This window comes from Ziziphus jujuba, chromosome 4 (genome assembly GCF_031755915.1).
Source record: "Ziziphus jujuba cultivar Dongzao chromosome 4, ASM3175591v1".
NCBI classification, from domain to species: domain Eukaryota; kingdom Viridiplantae; phylum Streptophyta; class Magnoliopsida; order Rosales; family Rhamnaceae; genus Ziziphus; species Ziziphus jujuba.
The window spans coordinates 28,031,872-28,054,439 of NC_083382.1; the positions used below are offsets into that span (position 1 = coordinate 28,031,872).

A 22,568-nucleotide genomic window follows, 5' to 3' on the forward strand; every position below is an offset into this window, starting at 1 on the left:
ATTACTAAAAAAATAAAAATCCAAGTTAATTTAGACTATTGAATTTGGTATAGAAGATAGATATATGTGACAATTAATATAAACAGTCAATTTGCTAAACTATAATACATTTACCCATTCCAAGGCATTAGTCTGTATAAACACTATGTACTTCTTCTGGATACCATCCAATTGTCCGTGTAGGTAAACTTGCTATCCTTTCGTCAGCTTTCTTTCTTTGATGTTAGATACAGTAACAAAAAAACTACTTTTTTCTTTTTCTGTGCCAAAAAGGCCGCTTATACCTTCGTTTGATTGAATCCTTCCTTAAGTTCTGAAGCATCAAAGCCCTAGTTTTCCCATCTGGTTGGAGGTTGCTCTTACGCATCTTCATGTAAAGCTTCTTTGCTGACTCAATCTTTCCCCGCAAGCACAATCCTTGAATGGCAGCATTATAGAGGGATACATCTGGTGCAGCCTGCTGCAAATCAAACAAGCATATAAAGAAAGGGGTCACAATCTTTCTTGAGATCCTAAACAATGTCTTAACAGTTCTTAATTTTCGAAAATTGATAAGGCAAAAGTAAACTGTAACAACAGAATTGACATGCTATTTAGGTGATGCTGAAAGTACTAAAATGACCAAGAAGCACCAATCCAATTTAGAACTCATTTCCTGTTAGTTTCTAGATCAAAAAAGTTTGGGCATCGTACAACAAATAACAAGATGAGAACTAGAAGGGGAAGTTTCCATAACATGTGGTCAGAAAAGACACTTACATTCAAGATTTCCTCCACTTCATCCCAAAGAGAACCCCAGATGCAAACTCTTAATAGAGACAGATATATAAATGTGTCTGGGGTGCACTTCTGGTGAACCATGTGCTCGTACACTTGCAAAGCAACATCAGGTTTCCTTGCCATCTCACAAGCACTGATAACATGATTGTATGATGCAGCTGAAATTGACATTTCAGAAGCTTCCATTTGCCAGAGAAGCTGCAAAGCTCGATCCCATAACCCAAGCTTCGAGCAAGCCATTAAAGCAATATTGTACAAGTGCAAATTCAACTTAGAATCCTGATCATTCTTAATGCTTGCAAAGAGCTGAAGAGCATCATCATGACGGTTGGCTCGATAGAGTGCAGTAAGAAGAGCATTCCATGTATATGTATCGGGTGAATGACCCAGAGATTTCATGATATCATAGATCTTGAATGCTAGTTTATCCTCCCCAGCTTTCCCAAGACAATTAATCAATGCATTGCATGCAATTGCATTTGGCTTGAGCCCACTGTTCAACATACTTTGAAAAACACTTAAAGCGAAACTCCATTCCCCCTCCTTCGTGCATGCACCAATTATAGCTTGCATTGTATCAATTCGTGGTTCAATTTTCTTTTCAACCATCTCATTGTAAGCATCAAGAGCTAGATCATTCTGACTACAACGAACAAAATTGCTCACTAAAAGGCAGTAAGTAATTTGTGTTCCACCATGGCCATTTGCCTTCATACATCTCCATAATCTCAGGGTCTCATGCCAGTTGTTCACTCTACCAGAAATTGATATCATTGTGTTATAAACAATAGTATCAAAGTTATTCTTAACTTTGCAATCTCCTTCCATCGCAATAAACATTTGAAGGGCAGTACCACAGCCCTTGGCATTTGCAACAGCTTTAAGTATTAAGCTATATGTATGCCCCGTGGTCATCTGTTTTGCTTTCATAAACTCAAACACTCTTAGGCCATCATCAAGGAGCCCATTCCTCAAGAGGCAAGATAAAAGTGAATTGCAAGCATGTAAGTTTGGGTAAAGACCCAACAATTCCATAGACTTGAGCAATTCCATTGCGCTTCTGAACTTGTTTCTTCTACTAAGCACCAAAATCCTCTTCGATAACATCTCTTCATCCCTTTCCTCCAAATAATGAATGGTATTTACATCTGATATAACCTTATCTTTAGGACCAGACTGGGGCTGGTTAACAACCACAGGTTCCGAATCTGAGCCATTGCAGAGAGCCAAATTCCCCCAAGGAGGCAATGCTTGCTCAACAATATGACTTTGAAATCTCACTTTCTCTATTTGACCCAATTCATCTTCTTCCCCTTCTTCACAAAATAGCCCATATTCAACAGTAGCAACCATGTTTGGAACAATCAGTGGATTTTCCACCTTTTTGAACCCGGTTATCAAACTCATAGGGGACATCTTTGGTAAGAAAATGGAAACCATACCAAAGGCATTGAAAATGGCATACTTTTTACCAGCATTAAGAGCTGAATTAACACGCAAACAGCAATGAAGACGGTGGAAGTGAAATCTATGCTCACAACTAAAGGAGCTATATGAATGGGGTGGGGACCCATTTGGTAGAATCATAATAGAAACTGAGGTCTGCATTATAATTTCTCCAAAACCTGAAAACAAGTTGAGCATACTAATTAAACACATAAAGCTAATGAGGTTGCATGCTCTTCAATGAAACGAAGTCGCTTGAGAAAAAAGAAGAGACCTTGGTAGGATGAACCGGTTGGAGGAGTTTTAGTATAATCGTCCAGAATATGAAGCTAACAGTCAACCCTGCTTTAGCAAAATGAAAACCCACCTAGTTCAAGAACCCAACCAAAAAAAAAAAAAAAAAAAAAAAAAGTTTTAATACTTACTAGCTAGCTCAAACCATCAAAACTTTTGTGCACAGAAGGATTGAATTCAAGTTCCCAAACAAAAAAAATTATAATAATAATAAATTAATCATTAAAAAAAGAAAAGAAAAAAGAATACCATTAGTTTCTTCTTCTTCCTCACAGGAGCTCCAAAACTTATTCGTATTGGTATTGCAGATATATAATTGGTAAAAAATTGAGTGAAATATGGCTTTAAAATACGATAGAATATTCGGAGATCTGAGTCGCCGGCAGCCGGACGGCGGGTAAGCAGCGACGGCGAGAGGAGGTTGGCGGTGAGGTAGAAAGTAAGATGCTAGTCGGGAAATGAGTCGTGGATGGATGGGAAGGGTGTTTGGTCGGGTGTGGATATTAACCTTATCCTAACCGCTTAAGCCCATTTACACTAATATAGGCTTTTAAGCCGGGCCGAACACTCCCTAAGAAGCCCAGTCCAGTAAGATTAAACTCGCCGCCCCTGGTCCACCGCCGAAGCTGTTGTGATTATTTTTGTGCCGCGTTCAGCACTTTTTCAATCCCACTCTTGTCTCTCTCTGTGTTGTGATTTCTGTGCTTTTGGTGTGTTTGTAATGACGACGGCAATGGGTCCTCGTCCTCCGCCTCCTACAAGTCCTCAACCTCCCATGGACCCTCCACCCCAAATCCCAAATCGGTGAATTAGTTAAATATTTTTATGGTTTAAAACAAATACCAAAACAATGGAATAAAAAGTTTGATAGTATAATTCTTTCTAATGGTTTTGTTATCAATGATGCTGATCAATGTGTTTATATTAAATTGTTAGAAAATGTATGTATAATTCTTTGTTTATATGTAGATGATATTCTCATTTTTGTACAAATTTCAATGTCATTAATGATACAAAATTATTTTTGTCTAAGAATTTTGATATGAAAGATTTTGGTATTGCTAATATAATTTTAGGCATGAGACTAATAAAGTGTGATGCAGGTATTACTTTGACACAAAGATATTATGTTGAAAATTTATTAAAGAAGTTTAAATTTTTTGATGTGAAGTATATTCTCAAGTTATTGGTTTTTTTATGTATTTATCTAACTACATCAAACCTGATATATATTCTCAAGTTATTGGTTTTTTTATGTATTTATCTAACTACATCAAACCTGATATTTCTTATATTGTTAATAGATTAAGCAAGTATACTAGTAATCCTAGTAGTAATCATTGGATTGGTATAGAAAGGATCTTTGAATATCTTAAAGGTACAATTAATTACGCTATTAACTATACTGGTTTTCCTACAGTCTTGGAAGGTTTTTGTGATGCTAACTGAATTTCAAATTCAAATGAAACTAAGGCAACCAGTGGTTATATTTTACTGGGTGGTGGTGCAGTAGCCTGGAAGTCAACAAAGTAAACTATAATTTCTAGGTTAACTATGGAAGCTGAATTCATGTAATGAAGCTGAATGGTTTGAGAAGTCTTCTAGCAGACATACCAATTCTGCCTCATCCAATTCCTACTATACCTTTGCATTGTGATCGTCAAGTAACTATTGCAAAGGCAAAGAGTAAAAATAATAATGAGAAGAGGAGACATATAAGGATTCGACATAAAAGTATTAAATAATTACTAACATATGGTGTTATTTCATTCGACATAAAACTATCAAACAATTACTAACACATGGAGTTATTTCTCTTGATTTTGTTATATCTGAAAAGAATATTGCGGACCCACTTACAAAAAGCTTAGCATGCGGGCGAGTTATTGAATCATAGAGGAAATGGGACTGAAGCCTACAAATATAGTCCCCACAATGGACACTCAACCTTTGTGATTGGAGATCCCATGAAGAAGGTTCAATGGGTAAAAACAAAACAAGAATGTGACTATGAAACACTATTTTATAATTGAGGAGAATTTCCTGGCTCCATTCCTATGGTGATAGTACCTAAAATTGTGATGGTATAGGAAGAGTATAACTCTGAATGAAACCAAGGCATGTACATATGCAGGGAGTTGATCACAGACGTTATTTGGAGGTTTCACCTAAGTGAGTATTGCAGTGTGGTTGCAGTGTGGTTGCTACCGTGGGAAATCAGGCTATTCCCTAAAAATACTCATGATACAAGATATGTGCGCATGACCGTTAAAGCGCAAACTAGAATAAAACTCAAGAAAAATTACCTGTACTGTGTGTATTGTAAGTGAAAATCTGGTTCAAAGAGCCTAGTTCAAGACTTAGTTCACTATAGTTGTTTTCATATGAAAATCTGGTTCAAAGAGATCAATTCTATTATTCTTCCTATTATGTGAATTTTTTTGTAAACAAAGATAAGGGTTATGAACTTTTTTATACACAAAGACAATTGTCCCGAATTCTCAGCAAGCAAACAAGCACTCCATGTATTTGTTTTGTGTGTCATTAATATAATAGAAAAAAGATAACACCAAATAGGGGTGGCAATTCGTGTCCATGTATCGGGTTCGTGTCAACCCGTTTAATAATCGTGTAAAAAATATCCAACCCTAATCCGATCCATTTATTAATCGTGTCAGATATTTAAAACATTAATCTAACCTGTTTATAAACAGATCAACCCGACACGGCTCGTTTAGCATGATTACTTTAACCGGTTATGTGTTAACCTAGTAACCTGAATATTGACCTATTAACCTAAAAATTAACCTATTTATTGAAAAGTAACATATTTATTGAAAATTAACTTGTTTATTAATATATCTATTTTACTAATTTGAAAATCAAGTTTCCTATTTGAAAATAATTTTAAAATAATAATTAAAAAAACTATATAAAAAAAATTTAAACATTAAAAAATTAAAATACAATATTTAAATTTTACAGTAATATACCCTAAAATTATATTTGCAAATCTTAATCCACAATACATAAATCTCAATACATGTGCTTTTATAAAAAATTACTTTTATAAATTTTTTTAATTTATAATATTTTTTATTTATTAAATAATATATTATAGGTAAAATTATAATTTGAAGTTAAATTTAAATTGGTTGTGATAGTTATATAATCATGTCAAGTTGAAACTGACACATTTAATAAATGTGTCATAAAGGAATGGGTCAATCCAAAATGCCACGATTAATAATCATGTTAAACTGATTGACCTGATTATTACCCGAATTCATTTATGATAAACCAAAACCCATTTATTCCGTGTTATTTTCAAGTCGTATCCTCGTGTCATGACCCAAATTATCACCTCTAATACCAAACGCATAGTGTACCATGCGCCTTCTGTTTTTGAAGCTAGCTTGATTTAGCTATGCTAGCTTCTTGAAGCTACCAATCATAGTAATCAATCACCTCACTATATCAGAAAATGTTTAACACCAATCTCAGTATCTGCACTAGTGTATGATGTTCAACACTCTGTTTTCAGCTCCTATTAAGTTTTCTCTGAGGGTATCGAGTGCAATTTGGTTACCATCACTCACCTATAAAAGACATAAAAATATTAATGTCTACTAGATGAAAAAATAAAATTGCCAAAACCCAAAACAACTTACCCGAACAGAGAGATCAACCAAATTTGGTGCAGCTGCTATTATTGACATAGTAGTTGCTATCCAAGTGGAATCTGCACTCACTGTTGTGAGATGCAGAGACATAAGTTGCTCAAAAATGATCCTTGAAGTTGTTGGGGTATGAAGAATCTAATAAAAAAATAAAAAATAAAATATAAGTCAAGAGCTAAGTACAAAAATAAGAGGTAAGTACATAGGAGCTAAGTACATATATACATATACTAGCAGTGCCTATCTTTGTATCAAATTACTTAGTTGTACAAAAAACAATATTTTTGAATTTTTAGAAGTGAAGTAAAAATTGTCCACAGAATTTAAGTTGGGCTAAATGAAAGAGACTATATATTGGACCACCACAAAATCATTTTTATGCATGTAAATATCATTTTAAATAGAAAAGAAAAAATGGAGCATTTGAAAATCAAATAAAACAAAATGGAAGTGAGAAGAAAAAAGGAATAGAAAATTTGATGTCCTTTGTAAGTAATCAAATTCCAAGCAGTTTACCTCTAGATGGACCACTGGTTCAAAAAGACACACGATCTATTTTTTCTTGTACGATATAATGTTAAAAGAAAAATAGTAGAAAAGAAAATGCATCCGGAAAAAAAAAAAAAAACACTAATAATTAGCCATCACCAAAATCCAAGCAATGCAACTGTGAGCACAATAAAAATTTTGTCCACTGCTTCACTTTCTATCACTAATTATTGCAGCTCAGTACATGTCCATTTTCAGGTTTCATCCAATTCAGAATCTACAGGTTCACACCACAAGTCTATATGAACTAAATTGTCTTTAAAAGGACAATTTCCTTGTGTTGTTGACAGCTATTAACAAATAGGACTCTATTTATGAACCCTTTCCATGGCTATATATAACATGTAAGTATGTGGAGAAACATTACTTCTAGCTATTTCTAATTAGATTAAACCATGCTAAATTAATTAGATTAAACCATTTTATCTTCTTTTCCCTCTTTTTACATTTATAGATTTGGAAATTCTAAAATTAACGATAATATGCAAGAAAAACAAAATGGAAAAAAGGGAACGGACTATAAGTTACACAAAGTTATCATCATAATTCTTTAACTTTTGTCTTTCTTCATAGCATATAGTAATTTGGCTTCTCTCATCATTGTTCTGAAAAAGCTACGCTGTTAGTTTCAAGAACATTTTTTTTTAATTATTTTCCTAAAACTTAAAGCTAATATATATATATATATATATATATATAGAGTTTAGGTCTGACCTGATCAAAATAGTGCAGTTAAAAAACATGGAAAAATGACCAGGCATTAGATTTTAACTTATCTAATGAACGGCTCAGATACTTATTTGTCACGCATGAGAAAATTGCAACTTTAAAAAAAATTTCCTTCAACCTTCTGGCTTCAAAATATCATTTCCTTTCCCACTCGCACCACTGTTTCACACAGATTTTGCCATTTTAAAATTCTCAAATAAAATCCACAATTTCTCATCGTTTTAAAACTCCCAAATAAAATCCCTCATCTCCACTGTTCCGGACTCAAATATTCTTCTATTGCTTCTACTGCCCCAGGCCTTTTCCTCGACAATCCAAAATTCATTTAGAGCTTGGGTTAAAGGTTAGTGTTTGTGAGCCATTGTTTTTTTTTTTTTTTTGTGAGCTGTTGGTTTTTTTTTTTTTTTAAGTGTGAACAAAAAAAAAAAAAAAAAACCATGACATCAATAACCTGCAAAACGTCACCAGCTTATGTACCAAACAAGTGGGCATTTTCCTCTAGATTAAAAGCTGCTCTTTCTCGGTGGTTCAGAGTAGTCTCGACATGGCCGAGAGCAGTTTTGATGGTGACTGTAACACTGCCAAGAGCAGAAATGGCGTCTATGGCCTTGATAAGAGAGTCTCATTTGGCTGGATTCTTTTGAGTCTTGAGTCCCCAATCTTTATCGAATATGAGGTTGAGGAGTTTCTACTAGGAGAGTTTCGATTGAGATGTGAGGGACGAGCAGGTGATCATAGAGGAGTTACAGTGGTGGGGTTTCAGAGAACATAAATTGAGATGATGGTGTTATGGGTTGAAATGAATACTGCAAAGAAAGAGGTTTGAGGACGTAGTGTTATGGAAGTTTTAACGCTTTTCTAAATTTTTTTAATTTTTTAATTTAATTTTTTTTTAATTCCTTTGTAATGTTTTTTTTATATTTTTACAAGTATCATTCAAAATAATAAAATTCAAACTTAACAAAAAAAATTGAGAACCAATTGAAAATTATAAAATTGAAAAGATACCAAAACAATAAATTTGGGGGACCAAAGTCAACGCTCTTACAATACCATTTCTAGCCCAGGCTCAACCTGCATCAAGATATTGTCCTCTTTGGTCCAGTCCGTCGGGCCTCAAGGTTTTATAGTCAAAACGCGTCTTGAAGGGAAAGGGAGCCCCACGCTTATAAGGCGTGCTTAACTCTCCTTTCCAATCGATGTGGGATATTGGGATATTACACACCCATCCTTCCCCCTCCTGGGGCCCAGAGTCCGTCCTGGCACACCGACCGGGGTTAGGCTCTGATACCAACAGGGTAAGGAAAGACAGTAGATTATGAACAAGAAGAACAAAGATAAGAGCAGAGTATGAATATAGATGCGGAAGGAAATGAAAATGACAAAATAAAGGATAGAGGCGGCAAAGCCAGCCAAGAATATGAAATGAAAATAAAATAAATGAAATGAAAATAAATAAAATAAATGATTAAATGAAAATAATAATATTGAATGCGGTATAACCAGCCAACCAATATATATGAAGATTAAAATAAATAATTGAAAATAATGAAATGAAATGTATGAATGCTTACTTGATTAGGAAGAACCAAAGTGTTACAAGCACTCAACACTCAGAATACACTCAGAATAAATAAATTGATTACAGAGTTTTTTGGGATAGAAAAAGATTGAGAAAAGAGGAGAAATCTGCCAGAAACTCTCTAAGCTCTCTCTATCTTCAGTAGTAAAAAACTCTTGGGAGAAAAACTTCCAAAGAAAAAACTTGATTTTGGAATGGGAATGGGGCTCCTTTAAATAGGCAAAGGAGGACTCGATTCCTGTTGATGAACAGTTGATTGAACAGTGCTCTGTCGGGAACAGTTGATTGAACAGTGATCTGCTTTCGGCTCCTTTTACTGTTCATGAATAGTGATTGAACAGTAAGTCTCGTGATCTGCTTTTGTGAGTGGAATTTTGAAAGCAACTTTGTACTATCAAAGATTCCTGATGTTGATTATGATTCAGGCTTCCAGCATGTTGTTGATGTTGTGATCTTCTTCATCACCAAACTGGTAAGTGTCGTCTTCGTTTGAATCAATGTCAATGTCTTCTTCTGATTCTTGATTATTGTCTGTATTAATGATTCTCTGATTTTTGAACATTTTATAATAAATAGCAGCAAGGTCTGGATACATGGTTTTGTAATGAAAGGATGTGAATACATCATTCCATACATAACGGAATCCATGATGTAAATATATTTTTGTGTATTGATTTTCTTTTGCTAAAAAATATTTTTGAGTAATGTGTTGGAGATTAAAGTTGTCTCCATACACTGCAGCTCTCCAGTGGCGTAATTGTCGTGTGATTGGATTGGAACATCGTCGTACCTGTTCGTCTTGGCGGAAATGATTAGTAGCATATTTTGATTTTTCAAAAGTGATTAGGTGGCGTGCTGGTTCCCATCCATGGATCCATTCTGGTGGAGTGGATGTGATGTGAACAGCAATATATCCTTGTTGTTTTAATGGTGCTAAATGGTGAGGTAAAAAGAGGCAGGTAATGGCCATTTTGATTAGTTCAGTACAGTTTTGGGCTTGATCGGTGTGGGTGAATATAATGGTACCAACTAATCCCCAGTCAAAAAGAGTGGCCCAAGTGATTGTTTTATTTTGGAAAATAAAATTGTGGAATGTTGGGGCATATAGGCCAACACGGTAAATATAATAACTGATTTGGTGAGGACAGCCAACATGATTGAGGGGTATATTTTCAGGGTCACATGTGGTACATTTGATATTGGAAGGATGCAAAGCAGCTTCCGTATATACATACATACCACGGGGACAGGTATTGGGTGATTGAATAAAGGATCGTAACATTTTTTGAAGAAAGTTAAATTCATCATAAAATTGTTTTCTTTTGATTTTCCAAATGCGGGAAATAATATCACTGGGTAAGTTTGGATTTGGTGTTCAAGACATTGATTCTTATGTTTGAGTTCATGAACTCGGAATTCTAAAGGATGATCTATGTTGAGTATATCAAGTGGATCTTGGAGTTGAATAAGTTGATTATTGGGATGTTGTGGGTTGACAAAGCCAGTGATTGGGCGAGGATGATTATGTTGCATTTTCTGGGCTGATTGAGAACTAGAGGCTTGATTAGAGATGATTTTTTGAATAGATCGGAGAGTTTTGGAAAACTCTGGATCCATGCGGACCCAAGGGTGAATAAACGCTTTTGGCCCTATTTCTCTATGGGTGATTTCAAGGGCTTCATTGAGACTGTAATAGCCTCGGTATTGGGTGTTGATTTGGCCTGCTATTTCATGGGCTATTTGGGACCATGTTTTATAAAGGCCAAGGTTTGGACCTGTGAATAGGATATAATGGGAATAGTATTTACTATCGGGTTTTTGTTTGATTGATTGTAAATAAAAACAAAGGTTATCAAGGGTTTGAATGAAATCTGTTTTCTCTTCTAGTGATTCAAAATGGGTTTTATTCCAAATGGAATTGATTAAGGCTCTTTGGGGGGTATCTAGTTCAAATTGGGTTGGGAAATTCTTTTCAGAATTTTCTCCACTCCAAATAGGAACAGAATTGCTGTTGATTATCATGTAGCCGCTGGGGCGAGACATGCTGTAATGAGGATGATTAGAGAAAAGATATTTTGAAAAAATGCAGATATTGGAGAAATATGCAAAAAATAAATTTTTAATTGTTTGAAATATATGAATGAAGGACTGAGACAAGGTAAGATAAGAAGAATAAAGGAAAGGAGGATGATTGATTTGGATGCAATTAAGCTGTTTTGAAATGGATTGATCTTGAAGAGTCTGGACATTATTTGATTGAAGCAAGAAATCAAATTTGATTTTTTCACCTAAAGGGTGACTGATGATTCCATCATTGTTTGTGATGAATGGGTACAATAGAGAAAGGAAAGGGATTCCTAGGATGACTTGATCTGTCATATTTTTAATAAGGACAAAAGAGGTTGTATAACAGATTTGATTATGACAAATTTGTACTTGATTAATTTCATATTGCAAATCCATTTTACTACCATTGGCTGAATTTAATTTTTCTTTTGTTTTGGTGTAATATTGATTAGGGATAAGACTTTCATGAATGCAATTTAAATCTGCACCGGAATCTAAAAGTGCAATTGTTGTTAGTTGAAAATCTTTAATAATTATAGTGATTTTGATATGCCATTTTCTAAGTTTGATTTTGTGAATGGAAGCTAGACAATTATCACGGGAAGATCCTTCTTCCTGTTCATCAGGTAGATTAGGACTAAGATTATGAGTGTTATCTTGAATAAATTGTAAGCGATGTTTGATTAAATGATTTTCCATTTTTAACTCTTTAATTTCAGACTTGATTGTTTTAATTTCTGTTTGTAAATCTTGAACAGTTATAGTTTTATTTTTGGATTTATTAAATGTTTGTAAGGCTTCTGTTAAACAGATTTTTTGAGTACTTTTATTATGTTGGGTTGTTTCTTTGTGATTATCAGTTATTATCTTTTTATATTTTTTCATGTATTCTATTCTTTCATCAGGATTTTCTAATTTACTAAGTAATTCTAAAATTATATCTTCATCTTCTGTAGAATTAGTTAGGACACTAAGGGATTGATTACAACAGGTATCTAGACAACAAGCATCTAAACATCCTAGAGTAATTTTAGGCTTATCTGTGTCACTAGTGGATTCAGTGTGAATACTTGATTCGTCAGAACTTGATTCAGTATAAATGTTGTTTTCACTATGTTCACTATCTGTATTGTGTAATCCTAACACATTGATTAAATTTTGATTTTCTGATATTTCTAATTGATTAATGGTTTGTTTAACTTTGCAGTCATTAGCAAGTGACCAAACTTTTTACATTTGTAACATTGAATTTTTGATTTATCTGTTAAATCTTTTTTGAATTTATTTGATTTGTGAAATTTTTCAGGATTAGGTTTATTAATCCCATTAGGTTTGGAATAATATTGATGATTATTTCTAGGAGTGTACCTATGTGATTTTTCGGATTTAGATTGATCTGTTAAATGTTTTTCCCACCAATAGTGTAAAGTACCAGTAAAACCTGTTACTAGTAATTCAACTATTTCGGATTGATTAATGTTTTGATTAGTGAAGTAACTATTTGCAATCATAGACATATGATGCAATTTGTTTAATATGTCTTGTTCTTTTAAACTAAGTAATTCTAAAATTATATCTTCATCTTCTGTAGAATTAGTTAGGACACTAAGGGATTGATTACAACAGGTATCTAGACAACAAGCATCTAAACATCCTAGAGTAATTTTAGGCTTATCTGTGTCACTAGTGGATTCAGTGTGAATACTTGATTCGTCAGAACTTGATTCAGTATAAATATTGTTTTCACTATGTTCACTATCTGTGTTGTGTATACCTAAAACATTGATTAAATTTTGTTTTTGATCTTCTGGTATTTCTAATTGTTTGATTGTTTGCTTAACGTGGCATTGATTAGAAAAATGACCAAATTTATTACATTTAAAGCATTTGATTTTAGCTTTGTCTTTTGAATCTTTTTTATGTTTATTTGATTTATAGAATTTGTCAGAATTGGGTTTATTAGACTTATGGTTTTTGTAATAAGTTTTATGATTTGAATATTTATTGTTTCTAAAAGTATTCCTATGTGGTTTGTTTTTTATTTTGTTTTGCCTAGAGGGTGCTATAGTAGATAGACCATATTGTTGACAAAAGTTTCCTAATTCGTATTTAGTTTTCTTTTTATCATTATTTAGTTGATTAGCTATTTTCATATCAGTGCACATTTTTAATCCTTCTTTTTTGATTATTGAGACTATATCTCCATAGGTTAATGAATCGTAGTCTATGTGACCACTATCATTACTTAGGACATTTCTGATTTTTCTAGCAAATAATTGGGGTAGACCATTAATAAATTTTTCTTTCCAAAAGGGTTGATTACTATCATCTCTCATCATGATACCAGTGGTGAATGTTTGTACATACCATTCGAAATCACTAAGAGTTGGACAGTGTAAATTGGTTAATTGACTATGAATTCTTTCTGTGACAGCTGTAGGGGTACCTATAAAGTGTCTAATTATTGTGGCTAACAAGGTATTGACATCGTCTGGGACACCTTGACCTATTGATTCGTCAAATATGGGGAATCCTTCTTCATCCAATTTAACTGCATGAATGATTTCTGATTTAGATTGATCTGTTAAATGTTTTTGCCACCAGTAGTGTAAAGTACCGATAAAACCTGTGACTAGTAATTCAACTATTTCGGATTGATTAATGTTTTGATTAGTGAAGTAACTATTTGCAATCATAGACATATGATGCAATTTGTTTAATATGTCTTGTTCTTTTAAACTATCGATATTCCATTCGTATAGTTTATCAGAACTAACAGAGAATTGATTTTTAGGATTTGATTCTTGAAATTCAGGAGGTAAAGGTTTACTAAGAGTGGTGAATTTTGGTTTAGGTTGATTAGTTTGTAACCTAGTGATTTGGTTATCTAGAGTGGATTGATTTGACTCAGATTGTAGATCTCGGAGGGTAATAGGAATGATTTTATGAGGTTTTGGTTGAGAACTGGTGATTGTATCTAAAAGTTGATTATGAAAAAGGAGTTCAGCAAAATGTTTTAAATTTTGATTTGAATATGGGTTTGTACATTTATTAGGATAATGACCAAATTCTTTGCATTTGGTGCATTTGATCTTTTTCTTTTTTGATTCTCTAATGTCTACAGGGTTGGCACTAGAGAGTGGTTTTTGATTAGCTTGTGATGTTTTATCTAAGGTATTTAGACCAGAATGATTATAGGATGATTCTTAAGGAGAAGGTGTGATTATGTTTGTATCTAGAGGGTGGTTTGACACAACTGTTGATTTATTTTTTGATTGTTTAACTGGTGCATTTTTTATGATATTAAATTGATTTAAAGGATGATAATGGTATTTTTCTAAATATTCAAAGAATAATATGTCTTTTTTAAGTGTGATCATTGTTTGTTTCCAACTAGCTAAGATACTAGCTTTTTGTTCTTTATTGTATGTTTCATGATAATTAAGCATGTTATCTAAATTTTTTATAGATTTACTTTCTTTATATAGTTTAGTCCAGCTAGGTCTAAATGGTGTGCTTAATGTATTTAATTGATTAGTGTTGATTTGTTGGCAGCTTTCATCTTGATTATTTAATTTTGGTGTAGATCTAATTTTTTGATTATTACTAGATGAACCTAAAGATGTACTAGACTTAATATTAATAGACTTACTAAGGACAGACTCACTATAGAAAGACTCACTACAAGAGGGATAATTAATATGTTCTTCATTACCTATTCCTAAGGTATTATTACCACTAAGTGATGACAACCTAGAGCTAGTACTTAATCTAGAACTCGAAGAAGAATTAGACCTAAATAATCTATCCATTTTCAAATTTTTAAATTTAAATCTTTATAAAATAAATCTATTCTTTACCTTAATTTAACCTTTTCACTCACTACTGTCTTTTCTTTTTATCTTTCCTCTAACTACTTCTTATTCTACCCCGTCTTTTCTCTTAAAACTAGACCTCTCACGCCGCTCCTCTCACGCCCTCACCTCGGGTCTTACTGTTCAGTCCCACGGTCTTACTGTTCAGCCTAGGGTCAAAGATAGTTATGGTAGAACAATTGGCAGGAAAGAAAAAACAAAAGATAGTTATAGCAAACTAGAAGGCAGACAAGACTCAGAATAAATCTACGGTATAAAGGTTTAAGAATTAAAAATTAGAATATGAAACAATTATATAGATATAACACTCTACGGGTGCTAAAAGAAGAAGCAACCATAGATCGAAACACTTATGACTCTGATACCAACAAGGAGAAAGAAATGTAGAGTATAACAACAAGAACAGATACGGGTCCTTTGTAATTTTTTTTTATATTTTTACAAGTATCATTCAAAATAATAAAATTCAAACTTAATAAAAAAATTGAGAACCAATTCAAAATTACAAAATTAAAAAGATAACAAAAAAAATTGTGGGACCTAAAGCCAACGCTCTTACATCCTAAAAACGTTGGCTTTGGTCTCCCAATTTTTTAAACTTTTTTATTATTTTATTTTTTATTTTTTAATTCTTCTGTAATTTTTTTATATTTTTATAAATATCATTCAAAATAATAAAATTCAAACTTAATCTTAAAAAAAATTTAAGGACCAATTGAAAATTATAAAATTGAAAAAATAACAAAAAAAAATTGAAAAACCAAAATCAACATTCTTACATCCTAAAAACGTTGGTTTTGGTCTGCTAATATTTTAAAATTTTTTATTAATTTTTTTATATTTTTACAAATATTATTCAAAATAATAAAATCTAAATTTAACAAAAAAAATTAAAAATCAATTAAAAATTACAAAATTAAAAAAAAAAAAAAAATTGGATACAAAACCAACGCTCTTCCCTTCTAAAAACGTTAACTTTTGTCCCCAATTTTTAAAATATTTTTATTATTTTCTTTTTTGTTTTCTCTTTCTTAAATTCCACTAATGTGGGCTTATAAGCCGGGCCGAACACTCCCTAAGAAGCCCAGTCCAGTCCGATTAAACTCGCCGCGCCTGGTCCAGACCACCGCCGAAGCTATTGTGATTTTCTTGAGCCGTGTTCAGCACTTTTTCAATCTCTCTCTTGTCTCTCTCTGTGTTGTGATTTCTGTGGTTTTGGTGTGTTTGCAATGACGACGGCAATGGGTCCTCCTCCTCCTCCGCCTCCTACAAGTCCTAAACCTCCCACGGACCCTCCACCCCAAACCCTAGACCAGCCTTCCTCTTCTTCTTCTTCTTCAGATATGACAGAGAAGACTCTCATGGGTCCTCCTTCTCCTCCTCCTCCTCTTCCTCCTCCAGAAGCAGGCCCATCACAGCCCGAAAGCACCGCTCCGGAGGAGCAACTCCAATCGAGCTCCACCACCGACTCCGATGTGGTTGCCGAGCCTGCTGAACGTACTAGTGCCGAGCAGGTCTCTCGTCCCCACAACATCGCGGTTCCGTACACCAAACCCCCTTGGAGTGGACCACCTATCCACAAGTTCTCTCTGGAGGTTCTCAAGGATGGCTCTATCATTGATCAATTTGATGTGTAAACTCACTCTTCTCTTTCTCTCTCTTTCTTGTCTTGTCTTGTCTTGTTTATTATGATTGAATTGCATTTATTTATATGGCTTTGGTTTTTTATTTTTTATTTTTTTGGGTATTCAGATATGAGAAAGGGGCTTACATGTTTGGTCGTGTGGATCTCTGTGACTTTGTGCTCGACCATCCTACCATTTCTCGCTTCCATGCTGGTACTTTTATCTTCTCTTTCCTTTATCATGTCGATTAGAAAAAAAATTTAAATTTTTTTATTTTTTATTTTTTATTTATTTTGGTTCCAACTCCGAATTAATTAAGCAGCTTTGTTGGTCTTGAGAGTGTAAAGCTCTGCCGAGGATGGAGGTGGCATTATAAATGGATTTGGGTTCAGATGAGAGAGCTAAAAAAGAATAATAAAAACACCATGAAAACTACGTTAAAGGTTCAGATATGGTATGGAAGTGCATGAAGGGAAATCAGAAGCAAAAAAATGAATTCGCCATTTCCTGCAAATACTATTTGGAAAACATGCATTTGGTTGTTCCATAGGATGTGAGAACCCTGAAGTATTAGAATGTGATGCAAATTTTCCAAATTCTTTTGTATATGTTGCTAATTTTATTTATTTTTCCATGGAGCTATGATCTTATAACTTTGTTCACTTTTCCAGTTCTTCAGTTCAAAAGAAGTGGAGATGCTTATATTTATGATCTCAGCAGTACTCACGGTACTTTCATTAACAAGAATCAGGTATAAATATGCAACTGATTCTTGTTATTATATTTTGTTTTTGTTCAGCTTGTGGTAACTTGCTAATGAGCTGAACCTGCGATAGTGGATTTATTATTTATTAGAACATCTTAAATTATATTGCAAAAACGTGCATTCGCATATTAACATAAGACTCTTTGGTAAATCTTTTCACTGTTTCTGTTACCAAAATTGTTGAAATTGTGATATTGTTTGCCTAACCATTTTCTCTTGCCATTGGTGAAACAGGTGGATAAAAAGGTCTATGTGGACTTACATGTTGGTGATGTCATTCGCTTTGGACAGTTAGTATCTTTCTTCTTGATTATTTGGCTTTACGTATAAAATGAATTTTTATTTATTTTAATGTTATATGTATAATATTGTTGGAATTTTTTTGAGCAGTAAGATAAAGGTTTTATATTTTTATTGCTGGACTTATTTATAATATTTCTGATTAACACTTCATGTTTTTTATTGTTACAGTTCATCTCGTTTATACATTTTCCAAGGACCAACTGAGTTGATGCCATCGGTAAGGCTTATTTTTATTTTTTTTACCAAAAAATAAATAAATAACTAAAAAATAATTTATTTAGTTATTTTTTCAATTTTACTCCTTATTCCTGTCATAATATTTTTACTCAAATAACTAATATGGATAGAAATGATACTACTCTACTGCTTCCATTAGCGTGTCCTTCTTTGATCATAATTTAAAAGGACCCTTTACTTGTTTGGGAAAATTAAGGAAGACATGGTAAAATGATTTTGTTATCTGATATGTAATTTGCTGTGTAGTTATTTAACTATTTTTCGCTTATCCTGAGTTAGGTGTAACAAAAGTTTTGTTTTATCATGTGGTTCTGTAGTTCTGACTAAAAAAATGATGTGATTCTGTATAATAGGAAACTGACTTGAAGGCTATAAGAAAAGCTAAGATGTACGAAGAGAATCTGGATCGGGAAGCTTCCCTTCGCCGCGCAAGGATGGAAGCATCTCTTGCTGATGGTATCTCATGGGGCATGGGAGAGGATGCTATTGAAGAAGCTGAGGTTTGTTGGGATTTATGGCCATTTCCTAGTGGGATGTGATTTGGATATAAGTTTTCCTTTAATTACCCTGCACCACCACACCCCGCCCCCCCTTCTCTCCTCCTCCTTTTCTTCTTTTTTCTTTTTTTTTTTTTTAACTTGAAAATCTATTTCATTTTGATCACATAGTGATGGATGAGGTTTTGGATGTGTAGGATGATGTGGATGAAATAACTTGGCAAACCTACAAAGGACAACTAACAGAGAAGCAGGAAAAAACCCGTGAAAAAGTAATTAAAAGAATGGAAAAGGCAAGTTGTTTGATTTATTTTTACCTGCTTTCTATCAGTGTAATATAATTTACCTTGTACATTAAATCACTTTGTTTCCAATTGTTTTAGTTTCCTCAAGATTTAACCCTTAATAACCTTACCTGCTGCATGTGCTCTTTCAAATTTTTAATTTTATTCTTTAGTGACAGCTTGAATCGATGGTGCTTTATTAGTTTTATTGTATCTCTATCTTGTATTCTTGGATTTGGCTATTATATCTGTTAACATATGAGTGGTATTTGCATTCCTTTAAAGGTTAACATTTTCTAAGAGAAAGCTCTGGACGAAATAAGAACTCCAGTGTACAACGGTTGAGGCTAGAAATTAGTATTTCTCTTAATCTTGTTTCCTTTCTTTTGGATGGGGAAGGAGGGGATAGGTTAGTACCAGTTGCCTCATGTAAGGCACGGTATGATCTATGCCAAATGGAAAGTTTGCTATCTGTCGTGAAGATATGTTAATTAGGGCTTGTATTACTGCCTAGCAAGGGATAAGCACATTCTTTTACATATATTATCCACTATTGTCCAGAAACTAGCTGAACATACCAGCAATATCACTCTCATATGCTATAGTTCTTTTCACATTATTTCTTGGCTGTATTAGTTATATCATGTTAATGCATATGACAAATTCCTGGTTTCTTCAAATTTTGATTGACCTGCTTTTTTCTTGATTATTTTTTAAAATTTTTGAGTCCCATAAATCAAATCCTAAAAGCCGGGAAAATTTTTCCATGTAAAAATGATTGAGCCAACTAACTAAAAAATTGTTCTTGTTTTCAATTTTTCTGTGTTCTTGTTTTCAATTTTTCTGTTCATTTTTTTTTTTTTTTTTTTTAATATAACTGATAATCTGGTTTGCTTGTAGATAGCTCATATGAAGAAAGAAATAGACGCTATTCGTGCTAAAGACATATCTCAAGGTGGCTTGACACAAGGGCAACAAACCCAGATTGCTCGAAATGAACAAAGAATGACACAGGTATTGGTTGGGTCAATTAGGTGTATGGTTTTGTCCTTGTTTTCCTTCATACTCTGATCGATGAGATGTTATGCATAATTGCATACGTTTCCTCCCTCCATGCCAAACTTTTCTGTTTCTTTTTTTGGAAAAACAAAAATAATAAAACAAACTTATCAGCTTCCTTTCACTAATAGATCATGGAAGAACTTGAGAATTTAGAAGAGACACTAAACGAGAGCATTCGAGAAAGTCTTGGTGCACGCATTGGGAAGATATCTCATGGTAAGAAGAAAGGAGCAACTGAAGATGATGATGAATTTTTGAGGTACCCTTTCAGTGGCAAATATTCATGAAAGCAAAATACTTTCAGATTCATTAGTTGTCTGAAAATAGAAGGTTCAACTGAACCTTAGATTATCTTCCTTTTTGGTTGGATTGCCATTTGCATTGATAATCCTGATTGTTGTGATTGACTGTTGGTTTATGTGTTACTGCAAGGATTTATTCCCCTTGTTAGTTTTTTTCCCTTTTTTTTGGGTGACTAAGAATTACCCTTGTTAGTTTGTTAAGATGATAACCTTATGCTTTTATCCCAAAGAATTAATTAGCATACCTATTAAATTTGCTCTTAATGCTTATAATTGTTTCTCATTGTTCAGTGATGATGATGATTTTTATGACCGGACTAAGAAGAAATCTTCTGGTAAAAAGGCTGGTGAGAACCAATCAATTGAAACTGCTGATACCCTTATTGATAAGAGAGATGCCATCAAAAGAGAAATTGGAGACAAGAAAGAGTTGCTTTTGAAGGAGAAGAACAAAATTACATCTGAAACTACAGAGGAAGCTGTAGGGGGTGATGCACTTGATGCTTATATGTCAGGGCTTTCATCTCAGCTAGGTGGGGAGAATCCTCTATGAAGATAATTTTCTTTTTTGATCTTATACATGTTTGGTTTTGAATTTATTGTCTTGCAAGGCTTAAAAAAAAAAAAGGGGGCAATAATGGCACTACCAACGTAGACAAAGAAAATTATTTTATTTTGTTTTCTATATGCCTGCTTCATGTTTGTGTTCAGATGCAGCTGTGATTGGCTAGGGCAGAAAGCAACAGAGGCCTAGTATTATTGAAATAAATAGTCACATAAGATAATTCCATGCTGCTTTAATATTTATGGCTCCTTTTTATATGTTTCTTTAGCACAGTTCGAGGCCTTCAAATGCATTTGTACCTTCAAATATTAATTCTACATTTTATAAATCGTTGTGTGTTCTGTACAAGAATTTGTCAAGATTGTTAACTTGGAGGTGCATGTGCATCTTCGCCTCCCTTTATGCCCAATATAAAACATTTTTCTTAATCTTGTGTTATGCAATCTCATATTCCTTGTATTGGTTTCTCATTTTTCTGTAGTCAGTGACCACAAGATATTTTCATACTACCACTTTCTGTCGATGATTTGCTTGCTTTGTTGTCAGTGCTTGATAAAACTCAGCAACTCGAGAAGGATATATCAGCTCTCCAGTCTGAACTGGATAGGATACTCTACCTTTTGAAGATTGCTGACCCAACGGGTGAAGCTGCTAAGAAAAGAAATTTGAAGACAACTGATCAAGTAGGTGAAGCCACACAGAAAAGGGATTTGAAAGAAAAAGAGCCAAAATCTAACAGATCTGTAATTCCCAGTGTCATCAAGAAGCAACCTTCGGTAGAAGCAAAGGATAACAATGGGACTGGAAAACCAGAAAATGGATTCATGCAGAAAGAGGGATCTACAGATGAAACTGCAAAATTAAGTAAGAATCCAGAAGCTGGTGAGGTCATACTTGATACAACCGAGGGCAAAACTGCTGTATATACTGTTGCAAAGCCACAATGGCTTGGGGCTGTACATGACAGGGTAGCAGAGGAGAGTAATCCACAACCAGCGCCTTCACATGTGCATGACGCTGATGAATTTGTTGACTATAAAGACAGGAAAAAGGTTTTGGATGATGGCAATGATGCAGATACTAAAATGGAATCTGGGCTTGAAAATGCTGCCCCAGGTTTGATTGTCAGGAAGCGGAAACAAGTTCATGAATTTGAAGGTAAGAGCAATGATGCTAAACCACAGATGACATCTTCCCCTTCTGCAGCTGAGTTAATGGCAGAGGATGCTGTATCTCTGCTTCTAAAACACAAAAAGGGGTATCATGGGATGGATGAAGAAAATATAACAGAAACCCTTGATGAGGGACATCAAACGAGGAAGGATAAGAAGCCTAAACGAGTACTTGGTCCAGAGAAACCTTCTTTTCTTGTTGATAGTAATTCAGATTATGAAACATGGGTACCTCCTGAAGGTTAGCTATTTCTTTTTCCATGTACCCAGCATTTCATTGTTCTTCAATATTTTAAGTTTTTGTTGTATATCCTTTAATTTTGTGAATTCATTTTTTTATGTATATTTGATGCAGGACAATCTGGTGATGGACGAACGGCCTTGAATGATCGCTATGGCTATTAATCCCAAATTCATGTGGCAAGGAAGAAGTGACAAACCCATAAATTGAAGTTGGAGACCAAATTGTTTTCAATGATTCATGTATTAATATACATAAGCTTAGTAAGAGCTAATGTACAATTTTGTATATACCTGAATTTGGAAGAAGAGAAAAGGTGTATTCTTTGACCATTTGTAGGGAGTGGCGTCTTATTTTATTTTTATTTTTATATAAACCTGAACTGACTTTTTCCTCATTTTGCCTGACTTTTTCCTCATTTTGCCTGATAACCAAATGGAACTCAAATGCTGAGCACGCGAAATTCCACTATTTTGTGACAAGAATGGAATCCTTCTCTCAGCAACTTAGCC

At 33.8% G+C, this 22,568-nt stretch overlaps 2 protein-coding genes across 4 annotated transcripts; one reads left to right on the top strand and one right to left on the bottom strand.

Annotated features, from left to right (window-relative positions):
- Positions 1 to 3: 3 nt before the first annotated feature.
- On the bottom strand, positions 4 to 3,042 carry LOC107416524 (pentatricopeptide repeat-containing protein At3g29290). Of its 3 annotated transcripts, none has more exons than XM_016025020.4 (4): positions 2,770 to 3,042; positions 2,501 to 2,568; positions 760 to 2,405; positions 4 to 460 (listed from the first exon to the last, which is right to left on the bottom strand). In XM_016025020.4, exons 3-4 carry the CDS (start codon positions 2,386 to 2,388, stop codon positions 245 to 247), a joined length of 1,845 nt encoding a protein of 614 aa, XP_015880506.3. In that variant the 5' UTR covers positions 2,389 to 2,405; positions 2,501 to 2,568; positions 2,770 to 3,042; the 3' UTR covers positions 4 to 244. The 3 variants fall into 3 exon arrangements, with proteins under 3 accessions (XP_015880506.3, XP_015880507.3, XP_015880505.3); XM_016025021.4 differs by having other exon boundaries at positions 4 to 457; positions 2,501 to 2,593; XM_016025019.4 differs by having other exon boundaries at positions 2,501 to 2,593.
- Positions 3,043 to 16,123: 13,081 nt separating this feature from the next.
- Positions 16,124 to 22,453, top strand: LOC107416514 (uncharacterized). Its single transcript, XM_060816450.1, has 12 exons — positions 16,124 to 16,635; positions 16,755 to 16,840; positions 17,299 to 17,378; positions 17,628 to 17,683; positions 17,865 to 17,913; positions 18,287 to 18,433; positions 18,628 to 18,727; positions 19,619 to 19,728; positions 19,905 to 20,035; positions 20,370 to 20,611; positions 21,190 to 22,056; positions 22,171 to 22,453. The coding sequence occupies exons 1-12, from the start codon at positions 16,232 to 16,234 to the stop codon at positions 22,218 to 22,220; spliced, it is 2,322 nt and encodes a 773-aa protein (XP_060672433.1). The 5' UTR covers positions 16,124 to 16,231; the 3' UTR covers positions 22,221 to 22,453.
- The last annotated feature ends 115 nt before the right edge of the window (positions 22,454 to 22,568 follow it).

Excerpts from the sequence above, each read along its gene's own strand:
- LOC107416514 (XM_060816450.1), top strand. The coding sequence starts at position 16,232 with ATGACGACGGCAATGGGTCCTCCTCCTCCTCCGCCTCCTACAAGTCCT. Across the intron at positions 17,379-17,627 it reads CTTTCATTAACAAGAATCAG|GTGGATAAAAAGGTCTATGT; the intron begins GTATAAATATGC and ends TTGGTGAAACAG. Across the intron at positions 17,684-17,864 it reads GATGTCATTCGCTTTGGACA|TTCATCTCGTTTATACATTT; the intron begins GTTAGTATCTTT and ends TTATTGTTACAG.
- LOC107416524 (XM_016025020.4), bottom strand. The coding sequence starts at position 2,388 with ATGCAGACCTCAGTTTCTATTATGATTCTACCAAATGGGTCCCCACCC. Across the intron at positions 461-759 it reads AAGTGGAGGAAATCTTGAAT|CAGGCTGCACCAGATGTATC; the intron begins GTAAGTGTCTTT and ends TTTGATTTGCAG.